This window comes from Lactuca sativa, chromosome 8, assembly GCF_002870075.4.
Source record: "Lactuca sativa cultivar Salinas chromosome 8, Lsat_Salinas_v11, whole genome shotgun sequence".
Taxonomy (NCBI): domain Eukaryota; kingdom Viridiplantae; phylum Streptophyta; class Magnoliopsida; order Asterales; family Asteraceae; genus Lactuca; species Lactuca sativa.
The window spans coordinates 26,265,056-26,278,984 of record NC_056630.2 but is presented as its reverse complement, the minus strand read 5'-3'; the positions used below and the strand labels follow the sequence as shown (position 1 = coordinate 26,278,984).

Sequence of the window (13,929 nt, the reverse complement as noted above, 5' to 3'; positions counted from 1 at the left end):
GTTATCAATACTACTATGAAAGTTCATAAATATATATGTTTAGTTTTGAAGAAATATGTATGTGCAACTATGACATGTAAGTATGTTCACTACTAAACATATACATATGTTCACTGATGAACGTTTACTTATGCTCCCCAAATCATCTGCAAATGATTTATGTTTTCCTGATCACAATTGATTTTATGTCATTTTAGATTTTCCAACTTTGATTTGGCTAGTAATATTTCAATTCCTTTGTGAATTGGATATACTTCGATTCTACAAAGCTTTTACTCCATTCAACAAGAAACAGAGAATCTACAACATTAAAAACGAAGATCAAAAGAGAGTTATAAAATCAGCAAACTAAACAGCCACAAACAATCCAAGGAAATCATGTAGATACAGCGAAAAATTAACATGATAATTGCTTATAAAAAGTTATCATGTCCAACAATCTTCCCTAATAAATGAAAATAATTTTGTCACATGTCAATCTCTAATGAATTTTAACACTTATCATTTTGGGATATTTTTTAAATAAATAATATCGACATGTAAATTTATGGTTTTTTTTTAATTTTTAAAATTAAAAAGCCATATAATCTTATACTTATATATGTAAATTATCAAATATAATAAATATTATAATAAATTGCAATTAATATGTTTTTTCATTCTTTATTTCAAAAATTTTATTTTAAAAAATACTTATTATTTACATTTTAATATATATATATATATATATATATATATATATATATATATATATATATATATTTTAGACAACCCGTATAATATACGTGTTTTATACCTAGTTAATGATAAACATGAACCAAACAGTTAAATAAAAAAAACCGAAAAAAACAACTAAACAAGAAACAAACATGCACAAATCAAGAATTAAATAAAAACATCATCAACAACTCATAGTGTAACTTTTCCTATTGTCTTAAAATTAGGTGTGTTACCCTTAACTTTTTGTTCTCGGTTCACTACTGTTATGAATATGATAATATTGTTTATGGATAGATCGCATAGAATGATGAACAATTCAAGTTGTTTACTCACGTGACAACTACAGCTTTATGACCCCAATTGATCAGTAACAATAAGTGAACACTATTCCGTCCACTTGTAGTTGATATTGTGCTACAAATTCACACATTGACGTATGCAATTAACTAAACATTGAACTTTGCTAGAAGAAAAAAGTTAAAGTTTTTCATAAAGGGTAAATATTTAATCTATAATTACACATGTCACAAAATGCAAAATTACATTCAACCCTAAAACAGAGTAGAAACATAATAATAATAATGTTAAACTATATTCTTACTCATCTTCGTACTTCACCTTCTATAACAAGATTAACTGTCGAGCTTAATCACGAAAATACAAAAGATTGTTGAAATTTACTTTTCAATAAAGCTGGTGTCTTCTGTCATGCCACCATCTCCACCTGCAAAAAGTCACAACAACAAAGTTATTTCTTCGAAGTAAAGAAAATATGTAATCTTTGTAAGCACACATGTCTTATATCTACCCTTTTTATTTTTAATGTCTTTTCAAAAAAACAGATATACCCTCTTGTAAAATTGATCTTTCATCCTTTCAAACGACAAAAAAAAGTACATTCGATTTCAGTGGTGAGAAGCATACCAAAAGAAATCCCATCTGGGTCGGATCTTGGACATTTGGTTTTCACCATATGGGTAATCTGTCTCCGACCTCCTTGTATTCCTAAATGCACAACAACCGATGCAATATATACCGATCAAAAGTAATGTCATGATGACATTGAGAACTGAGAGCTTGCGCCAATCTCTCCTCACATTCTCTAAAACCCCAGCTTTGCATGAATCACACTCGTAGCATAATGTGCTCGGATCATTGCTCCATTTGTAGCAATCTAAGTCCTGTGTCATCATCGTCATCCCATAGTTGCATTCACTTGGTGGCTTGCAACAACCCGACTGCATAAGTATGCAATCAAACACAATTGATATAAATAATTATTAAATGTTTGTATATAGTTCTAAACTTATTTGATATTACTTGTCTGTTTGGACCGAGATTGAAGCCTAGTGGTTGAGCTGCAAAATTTTATACAGACTGTCTAGAGTTAAACCGTGGAACACACAAATATTGTTAGTATTCTATGATTGACTCTCAAGTGACGGGCGATGTGGTCTGCTTAGATGGTGCAGTTTGTCATTTCTTATATGTTTGTTTGTAAAGAAGGATGATAAATATTATGGCTTTCAATGATTACTTTTTTTAATATATTAATAACTTCAAATAGTTATTAGATTCGAAGTACAAATCTTGAAACATAATTTAAAGGTTATTCTAATTCTTTTGTAAGGAAAGTATCGATACTTCAATAACATTTTTTTTTCAATTTAAAATTTATTGAACTTCAATAACATTTTTCTCTCAATTGTATAGTTTAGCAAATATATTCAGCCATATATTTGTATACTCAAAACTATATCAACAATATTATATTCCTTTCCATTTTTATTAAAATTATTTTACTTCAATTATGAGTATGTTAGATACCATTAACACAATCTATATATGTCAAAATACTCATCACATATATGTTTGTCTTAAATTAACTTGATCCATCATTAGGAGCACCTACCATGATGTCTCATCTTTGATCCTTAATGAGAATTTTCTTCATTCGAATATACATAGAAGGTAAGCTTAATTTCTTAAACTTAATGGGTCAAAGATTGAACACTGTAGGTATATAACAATAAATTAAAAGAAATCAAATAGAATGAGAGAGTACCTGAATAGGAGACATATCCTTAGTCAAATAATCAACAGGAGACCACATGACAATATCCCTACAAGTCTTTGACCCCAAAATACAACTTCTGATTGTCATCCAATACTTTGGATCCTCAACTCTTTTCCGAAGCCATGGCGAATAATCCTCCAAGTGATACTCGTTGTATGCCCTGCCGGAAACATTCATTCCACCGCCTGCTCCTGTCACGATGAACCCAAAGATGGTGAAGGCCAGCAACGCTGCGATCAGGAGCAGCATCACCACCAGGTAGACCCAAAGTGCCCAGGCCAGGTGAAAGCATGCACCTATGAAACCGGTCAAAGATACAATCAAGACTACAAATCCGATGACCAGAAGTGGTGTTTGGAGGAAGCTTTCGCAGGTGGCGCTGCTTCTTGCTAGCCATAAGGCGCCACCTATTATCGGTATTGAAGCTAAGAGTGTGAATAGGTTCAACAGACCTATTACAGTGTTACTAAACCTTGACATGTTTCAGTTTTCTTGATACGCTAATGCTTTTTATTGCCAACTCTTTGTCTCTCACCTCTTCTCTCTCTTATATATATATATATATATATATATATATATATATATATATATATATATATATATATATATATATATATATATATATATATATATATATATATACTCTCTCTCTCTCTCTCTCTCTCTCTCTCACACACACACACACACACACACAAACACACACACACCAATATGTAAATCCTTGGCTTTTGTATATATCTCTCCTCTCTCTCTAAAATGAGGGACAGTAAAGGTGGATTCTTTGTGATGTTGTAAAAGCAGTGATGAACTCAAAGTTTATCCATACTTTGGTTCATATTACTTTCCACATGCATGCACAAGGGATGGAGGAATTTCGAGAAATATAAGTTTGCAAATGACCAAATTGCACTTCTTAACTGACTTTGTTTTCATTTTTCTTATAGGCATAATAACAAATATGCTAATTATACATCAACTTTTTGATAAATTCATAAACCTAAAGCGTGTAAAAATATGATAGGGTGAACTTAAGCATGATAAATTTCTTTCTTTTAACGTTATAAAATTGTATAATCTTTATGTATACCATTTTTATACACTTAAAAATATGATCACTAGAAAATGTTAGTGTATCAAACATCGGGTGCAACGGGTTCCCTTATGTTTTTATATATGTTGGAGTTTTCATCTCTTCATAAGTAATGGTTTTTTGGAGAGTTAATATGAAAAATATAAAATTGTATAAACTTTATGTATACCATTGTTAGACACTTAAAAATATGATCACCAGTAAATGTTAATGTATCAAATATCGGTGCAACGGGTTCCCCACTACTAGAATACAGGTCTTTAATGACATGCGAACCATGACATGCAATGATTTAGGATACGCAAATATGTGTGTCCTAAAATAATGTCATCTCCCCCAAAATTTAAAAGATTTAGGACACGCATTTTTGTGTGCCCTAAAATTAGTGTCTAAAAAAACACGGATGGCATCTATAATAAAATGTGTATCCTGTCTAAGGATGTTGTTTTTATAAATTTTAATAGAACGCGCGTTCCATCTTTTAATAGCTAGGGGGAAATGAAATCCCCAAAAATTAAAAACTTTGCTTTATGCTGAAAACCCTCGTCTCATTTATATGGCTGAAAACCCCAGTCTCACCAGAGTTCCAGAGCTATCTTCCCATTTTTTCAAGATTGTTGTAAACTGCAACATTCTTAAACCAGGGGATTCAATTAAATACCATAACCCAAACCCTTTATGGTAATTAAGAGCCAATTAGGGCAAAACGCAACCCTCATACCACTTTTGCTCTCAAGAAACCTTAGGTACGTACACTTTTCCTCTTCCTCTTCCTCTTCTTCTCCATACACTTTCTACTCCCTTCCTCGTCGGTGGTCGTCGTTGTTGCCTACTTCAACCAGCCCTGCCCTTTCTTTTTCCCCAGCCCAAGAGCATCTGTCGACAACTTCTCCGCTTCATCCGCTCAACATATCTTTGATTACTGCCTCTATGATACCATCAATCGCTTCAGAACTATGAACAACATGTCTAAATCTCGTGTCTACGCGAATGTCAACATTGTTTTCCCTAAGGAATACTGGGATTACAAAGCATTTACTGTTCAGTGGGGGTAACTTAACTAAACCCTAGATTTTAATTTAATTTCTGTGATTTATCTCATGATATTAATTAATAGACAGAATAATTTGATTTATGTGTAGCTACTTGGCTTAATTTGATTCGAATTCGTTTCAAATTGTGACTAGGGTTGAGATTTGCTTACAATTACAACTCTATTTTGCATTTTTTGGTTAATGGTGTTTTTTAAATAAAATTCAAAAGTTTTAATGGTTAAATCATAAAAAGATGATGCTTCAAGTGGTTAATTCCAAACTGGGTCAAAATTTAACCCTAGATATTATTATGTGGCTTCTCTCGGGAGTTCCTCTACTAATAGTTCATATTAATAGAGAAAGTCAAGGAAATGATGCTTTACCCATTATGTGACCATTTAATTTGACTTTTTTTGGTAATAAATAACCAGAACTTGCTGGCATTACAGGAAGTCTTGTGGGATGATCCTCCTACACCTAAAGCTGAAGCAAGTACTACATTATTTTACTCTATTTCATCAACTCAGGTGCATCATTATTTATTTCACATTTTGTTTTTCCATTGTATATATAAAAATTGTAGTGGTCCATTATAACATCTTCAAAAGAACAATATGAGTAAGACATCTTTAAATGACTAAATTGCCATTTGTTTGTCTTTCCTAATATTAGCTTAGTTTCTTTGCTGCCTAATGACAAAATCTTGCATTGAAAAGGTTATTAGAGTCGTATGGGATTTGTGAGGTTAGTATTAAAGTTTGATCCTTAACTATTCTTTTTTTTTTTAAATGAAAAAATCTTGTAGAAGATGTTAATAGTAATTTAGCCAAGTTTGTAATCAAAGAACTCCTCTGGTTAATCAGGTCACTGGGGATCATGGGAAGATTGTTACTGTTTAGGGAAACTTAGCCAAATTTGGAATCAAAGAGCTTATAAGAACAGGGAAGGTGAGATGTGTCTTAAATGTCCTTTTTCATGTAACACACACACACACACTAACTATGTATGGTGCAAATTGTAGATCGTTTTAAAAAGAGAAAGATTGGGCAAAAGTGCTCCATTTTGGAACTTATGTGTAATTCCTTTTCCATATCTAGAATCCCTAACTCCAATTCCTACTGCCTCAAGTACAACTCACACGGTTAATGAGAACTTGAGTGTGGTTTTAGGGGTATATTCTTTAATCTTTGCTGGTTTCTATTTGTGATAATTACTTATTTTATTATTATTATTATTAATTTTATTTATGATATATTTGTTTGAATGAAGGGAGATGTTTATCCTGTGGAGTACTACGATGGGTTCTCAATGAATCAAGTCCTTGACCCCCATTGGGGTGTGCTTTATGAAGAAGATGTAAGATATGCATCAATTTCTCATTTTTCATTAATGTCTTATCAACCATTATTTAGAAAATAGTTTATGGGGTATAACTGAGATTTGAAATTTTAATAAAACAGTCAACTGGTCATAAGTCTCACACTGTCAACATTCTTGTGAATAATGCTCGTGGAGTTCTCAACCTGGTCACCGGAGTTCTCAACATTCGTTCGAGCTAAACTTGTTGATGTTTATGATCACACTATCACATTAGAGGCCATTTTTCTTTTAACATAAAATAAAATTTCATAATTCGGTAATCCCGTTTTCTACTTTTCTTTATATTGATATTTTCTGGTTTTCATATTCCGGCTCATTGGAGATTTTAATAAGATGCCTGCACTGCAAAGGTTATTGGAGCCGTATGTGATTTGTGAGGTTAGTATTAAAGTTCGATCCTTAACTATTTTTTTTTTTTTAAATGACAAAATATTGTAGAAGATATACCACGAGCTGTGGTTCAACTCAAGGGACGTTTTAAAGTGAATGAAGCTGATTGTACCCCGAAGGTATATATTTATTTATTATTTATTAACCAACATTTGGATTCTATCTTTTTTTATTCAATGACTTTGTAAGCATTGAGTTTCAGGCGCCAGGTAACATGCCTAGTCCTCCAACTTTAATTGTACCATTTGCCTCTCTTCTTCCATCTTTACCAAGCATTTTGCAGCATAATACATCACAAAGGGTAAATCATGTTTGACTCTGTCATCCCAAATTACAAATTTACCCTCTAGATTGTTGTCTTGAGAACTATTTGAAACAAACAGATGAAAGCATTAGCATGTTATTGTTGGATTTAGTGTTTAAGCCCATAACTATAATTAGTATGTGTTTGACCCTAGAGTAGCATGGTCCATTTGGGTTGCATGACACCGGAACATTCTAAATGATGGACTTTTGAGAAGAGAATATTTATGATTTATTAATATATTATAAGTTCTAATATATTAATATGAAATCATATTATTTAATTAGTATTGATCAATAATTAGCTTGGAATTAATTTTGTGATCAAAAGAGACTAATTAAATAAATGGGGATTGATTGTGTAAATCATTCATTCTTATATAGTGGGCTTATGATCCATAATCCTTTATGTTGGGCTAAACCCATCTGGTGACCTATGGATACTCCATGGAGGTTAAAACCCATGGAGCATGAGGAATGTGGAAAGTCATGCACATTAGGGTTTGTATGGTGTAACCCTAGTTGTGTCACACTATATAAAGGACCCCATAGCTACCAAAATCGGCACTTAAGTGAAAAGGAAAGAAGGCTAGCCGATTTAGAGTGCAAGTAAACTTTTCTCAAGTTCTTCCAATTGTTGGTGGTGTTGTGTGAAGCATTTGAGGCATCACACTTAGGGTGCTAGGCTCTTAAAGGCTTAAGGAATCAAGCAACAAGAAAAGGTACGTCATTTTACTAGATTTTTGTATTACATATACTTCATAGTATGCTAGTTAGGATGAAACCTTGGAAAAATGAAAGGTTGCTTGTATAATAGAGAAAACATAGATCCAACGTTTCTAGGGTTGCATGCACACCTTAGGAGTGTTAGAATGCTCAAAACCCATTAGTGGTATCAAAGCCTAGGCTTGTTTTTAATTATACTTGATGCTACTTGTGTTAAAAGCTTGAAAAAAAATCGAATTTCTACTGTCTGGACAGTGGACTCGCCATTAGCATGATCATTACCACATCAAAAACAGGTTTATAAGTCCACTGACAGACTCACCGAGTCATCCCTTTAAACTGACTAACTCGCCCACCGCTTAGTAAAGTCACTTCTAAACCTGTTCCTTATAAAACTTGTCCAATTCAAAAGATAATTATCAAAGTTTCATGTTTTGTATTAGTTTATATGTTTAGGCTAATTACATGAAATTTGTTTGATTTGAATTGTCTTGTTCATATGAGTTTAAGTTAGATCATGGACATTACTTGACATGCTTGTTAGTTTAATTTATGATCTTAATGGCCTTTGATGTGCTCCATAACTTGTCCTCAAGTTATGGAAAATGTAAAGTCACTTCTTTAAGAGGCATTAAACACTCATAGGTTATGAACTTGAAAAGTTTTGACAAGATTCAAAACTTGTCCTCAAATTTTGGAATTTGTAAAGTCACTTTAGAATACTTTAATTTTAAACCCTAGAATTTTAAAAGTTTAAAATTCAACCCTTATACTTTATAGTATTATAAGTTAATAATAATATATATATATATATATATATATATATATATATATATATATATATATATATATATATATATATATATATATGTATGTATAAGATCAAGTCAGTCTTACCGTTAGTAGACCTCATTCACGAAGCTGGTCTATAAGGGGGTATAAGGTTACTTCCTATAAATTGGTGCTTTAATGGGTGTCCACTCTCACCCACCGCTTCCTTGACTGATGGAGGGTCGTTAGCCGAACGGGTAGGATAGGACTATAATTCTCATTAACTAAATGTTATTATTAAATTCCCAATCTTAGTTACTTTAGGAAAATGTGAAATTGATGCTAATCCATGAAAATTGCACTTTGCACCTTACCAAGTCATTGATGGAGCGTGTGTGGTTAACCAGCACATTGATTGGGTGATAGAGTCGAGAAGTACCAAGCACATTTTGCATGGTTATTCACACCTTGTTTGTGATCCTCGGTATCCCAGTCACAAACTTGAAGGGCATAATCGAGATTTAAACATGCCATTGAATTGTTTAATGAATCTCAAAGGATCTAGGAGTTTCAATCCAATTAAAACTTAATAACAATTTTGTTTTTCATGGTGGAAATTGGTAAATCATCATTTACCTACCTTCAAATATTTTGCAAGTTAGATTACGACATCCCTCTTCCAATTTTGTAAAATATTGTGTTGGGTCATAGCCTTAATATTTCATTTGGGTGTTTTATTAAGGACTCTTTATCTAATCTAAACTTGTTTTTCTTTCTTTTCAGATGTCTTCCAACACTGCTTCTGGCTCAAACCCTACTGGCTCCTTCTCTCTCATGAACCTTTGTGGGAGAGTCATCTTCGATGGTTCCAACTTCAATGATTGGATTAGGAACATCAGGATGGCCAGTCGTTATGAGGATAAGGAATATGTCCTAGACAAGGAGCTAAAGGAAATTGATGAGTCTTCTGATACTCCTGAGGAGATTTCTGAGTTTAGGGCACATGAGAAGGATGCCACCAAGGTTGCTTGTATCATGCTTGCCACTATGTCAGTTGAACTCTAAAAGTCCAATGAGGAATTTTACCCTTTTGAGATGCACCAGGACCTGATGGAAAGATACCATCAGTGTGCTCGTCAAGAGAGGTATGAAATCATCTCTTCCATGATAACAACCAGGATGAAGGATGGTGAACCCATCACAGGCCACTTGCAGCAAATGCAAAGGTTTGTGGACCAATTGCTAAAGTTGAATGTGAACTTCCCTAAGGAGCTGGCTATAGATATCATTCTACACTCCTTACCTCCATGTTTTGATTAGTTCCGAATGACCTATCATATAAACAAGGATGAGGTCACACTTAGCAAACTTCAAGGGCTTTTGAGGACTGCCGAAAGTGGTCTCAAAGGTAAATCGGCTGTTGATACTCCTACCACCGCCCCTATTCAGGCAATTGGACAAGGGAAAGGGAAGAAGAGGAATGCTACCTCAAAGAGCCGTAAAGGAAAGTCTCTTGGTGGATCCTCTTCAAGTGGGACCAAGGTCGGTTCTGCTGCTCCCATTTCCATTCCTAAAGAAGCATAGTGTTTCTACTGTCACGAAAAAAGGGCACTGGAAGCGTAGCTGCCCCAAATACTTGCAGGATGTTAAGGATGGGAAGGTTAAACCCACCCATGCATGTATTTATACTATTCTATCTAAAACCCATCACATTCTAACTCCTGAGTGCTTGACACGGGTTATGGATTTCACATTTGTTCTGATGTGCAGGGCCTAAAAAGAAGTAAGGATGTGAAGCATGGGAAGATAAACTTGATCATCGGGAATAGGAAGGTTTCACCTATCACCAAGATTGGAGTTTACTCTTTATTGCTTAGTAGTGGGTTAAGAATAGATTTGAATAATTGTTGCTACTTGTTTGATATAGCGAGAAATATTATTTCTTTTCATGGTTTGTACAAACAAGGTTTCACATTTTCGTTTGATAATGAAATTGGTGCAATAAATGCTTATTATAATGGTGTTTTTTATTTTAGGAAATGATGTGTTGCATATCGATTCTTCCAATGAATTGGATAAAGCATGTTTGTGGCATTGTTGTCTTGGACATGTTAGCAAGAAGCGCATATGCCAACTCCAAAAGGCTGGAGTTTTGGAGTCATTCGACTTAAGGTCGGATGACACTTACGAATCTTGCTTACTTAGAAAGATGACTAAATCACCATTCATTGGTACTTGTGAGAGGGGTAAGGGTTTGTTGGATCTCATACACACTAATGTGTGTGGGCCCTTCAGAACTGCCACAAGGGATGCTAACCGCTTTTATGTGACTTTTACTGATGATTACAGTAGATATGGCTATGTCTACTTAATCAAGCATAAGGCAGAAACCTTTGAGAAATTCAAAGAGTTTAAACAAGAAGTGGAGAATTAGATAGGCAGGAAGATAAAGATGCTCTGATCCGATCGGGGTGGTGAGTATCTTAGTTTCGAGTTCCTTGACTATCTTAAGGAATGTGGAATTGTTTCACAGTTGATGCCACCGAGGAAACCACAGCTTAATGGTGTGGCTGAGAGGCACAACCGAACCTTGTTGGACATGGTTCGTTCCATGATGAGTCGAGCTTTGTTACCTATCTCATTCTGGGGGGTATGCCTTGGAAACTGCCACCCATATCCTTAATTTAGTCCCTACCAAAAAGGTTGCCAAAACACCTCACAAGATATGGACTGGAAGGCTCCCACATTAGACCACATCAAGGTTTGGGGTTGTGAGGCTTTCGTGAGACGCGAGACTCATGACAAGCTCGAACCTCAGAGTGAGCGGTGTATTTTCATCGGCTACCCATATAAATCTTTTGGTTATCTCTTCTACAGACCGAATGACAATGTTGTCTTCGTTGCCAGGAGATGAGTCTTTCGTGAGAGAGAGCTCATAGGCCAAGGAGACAGTGGGAGGTAAACTGACCTTGAAGAGCTTCAAGAGTCAAGCGGTGAAGGAACCTCAAACATTAGCGATCAACCTGAGGAGGAAACTCATGTTGAACTAATCAACAAGTCTGTACCTCTGAGGCGTTCTGGTAGAGTTAGTGTTCCACCTGAGTTTTTGTTGGAATAGTGTCTAAGGCTGCAACTATATTAGGCAAGTATTTGACCTGATTGTGCATGGTCCTTTTGGGTTGCCTTCACCATAGCAACTTGACAGGATGATTTATTATGAGAGAATAAATATTATTAATATATTATGAGAATAATATAAGGAATAATAATATTGTTAGTTGATTAATATAAGTCATAAAATTAATTAGAATTAATTTGGTGACTTAAAGAGATTAATTAAATAAGAGGGTATAAACTGTCAATTGTTTGATAGTTACACTTTGGGCTATAAATCCTTCATGGATAGGGTTGGACGATTTCTAGGGCTTGGGATAAGCCACAAATCGTCCAAGGGCTTATCTTTGGAAAGGATTTGGATTGCTTTGAGTAAAATTTATCCAATTAGGGTTTAAGGGTGAAACCCTAGGAGCCTACAAGTATAAATAGACCCTTAGGGCAAGGGAAATCGACACCTCTGCAAAAGAAAAAAAACCTTGGCCGATTTCCTCCCTCTCCTCTCTCTCAAATCATCCTCTTGATAGTTGGTGTTTGTAAGCCATTAGAGGAGTGACATTTGTGACTCTAAAGCTCCAAGAACAAGAAGATCAAACAAGTGTTTCAAGGTAAGCTTCTATCTCTGATTTTGTATTGTTCTTATACTCTATTATCCATTAGAAGTCTTGGATCCAATGCATGTTTAATTAGAGAAACCTAGATCCAAGCATTAGGGTTTGCATGTGCACATAGGAATGTTCATATGGCCAAAACCCATCAGTGGTATCAGAGACTAGATTGGTTTCTATTAAATTGATGCATGATTGTTTGTTTCTTGCTAGCAAAAATTCGAATTTTGCGATTCTGAGTCATGGACTCGGCGAGTCCCATGGTGCACTCGACGAGTCCGAGCGTCAGGAAGAGACTAAAATCGGGATTTTTTGGTATTTATCTTATGGAAACTTGCCTTTATCACATTAGATCAACCCTAATCTGATTTTTTGATATATATGACTATAATCTTGATCTAATTAAAGATATTTATCAATTAATAAAATATTTAATTTCCTTATGTGATAATTAATTAATTATTTTGATTAAATTGGTAATTATCTTGCAAGAAATCATTAAATAAATCAAATATGGATAATTATGGAATTAATTGTTAATTAAGATTATTTGTTATTTGATCCTCTATGTTTTAAATGTTTAAAACTTGCCCTCAAGTTTTGAAATTTATGTTTTGTGATTAAAAGTTTTAATTTAGACAATTTAAATTTCAAACCCTAGAATTTTACAACTTTAAAATCCAACCCTATAATAATATAATATTACAAGATTAATATATATATATATATATATATATATATATATATATGTATGTATGTATGTATAACTAAAAATGCTAGTCTTACCGTTAGTAGGACTCATTCACAAAGCCGATCTATAAGGTGGGTATAAGTTTGCTGCCTATAAAATGGCGCTTAATGGGTGTACACTCACACCTACCACTTGCTTGATCGGTTGAGGGTCGTTAGCCGAACGTTTAGGATAGGGCAACCTCATCCTCTCATTAAAAGTATAATATGAAATACAAAGTAACTACATGTTTTTCAAAATTTCCCAATCTTAGTTACTTTAGGAAAAGTGAATTGATGCAATCCCATGAAATTACACTTTGCACCCTTGCTGAGAAGTTAGTGGAGCGTGTGTGGTTTACCGGCACACTAATTGGTTCTAAGCAAAGGTGGCAAAGGGTGGTTCATTGTTTATCATAGTTCGATGGAGCGTGTGTGGTTTACCGGAACATCGAATAGGTGATTGTTACAATGAAGGCACCATGTAAATTTGCATGGTAATTCACACCCGCTTTGTGATCGTCGGTATCCCAGTCACAAACAAGAGGGGCATATCGAGATTTAAACATGTCATTGAAGAGTTTCAATGAATCTCATCCAAACCTAGGAATTCTCAATACATTTAGGACTTAAAGTTATGTTTTTATGGTGGAGAATTAGTGAATCGTCATTCACTTACCTTCATATTATTTGCAAGTTGGATTACGGCATCCCTTTTCTAATATGTAAATATTGTTGTTGGATCCTAGCCCTAATTCTTATTGGGTGATAATTAGGGATTCATTTTCTAATCTATCTTTGTCCTTTCTATTTGTAGATGTCGAACGCAAACAACGTTGCTGCCAGTTCTTTCACATTGATGAGCCTTTGTCAAAAGATCACTTTCGATGGGACGAACTTTAGTGAATGGATAAGATACATTCGCACTATTGCTCGCTATGAGGACAAGGAGTATGTCCTCGATGAGAAGCTCGAGAAAATCAACCC

The 13,929-nt window shown here is 34.3% G+C and overlaps 1 protein-coding gene across 1 annotated transcript; it reads right to left on the bottom strand.

Moving 5' to 3' along the window:
- Positions 1 to 1,157: 1,157 nt before the first annotated feature.
- On the bottom strand, positions 1,158 to 3,343 carry LOC111877239 (tetraspanin-6). Its single transcript, XM_023873764.3, has 3 exons — positions 2,786 to 3,343; positions 1,645 to 1,958; positions 1,158 to 1,444 (listed from the first exon to the last, which is right to left on the bottom strand). Exons 1-3 carry the CDS (start codon positions 3,275 to 3,277, stop codon positions 1,405 to 1,407), a joined length of 846 nt encoding a protein of 281 aa, XP_023729532.1. The 5' UTR covers positions 3,278 to 3,343; the 3' UTR covers positions 1,158 to 1,404.
- Positions 3,344 to 13,929: the final 10,586 nt, after the last annotated feature.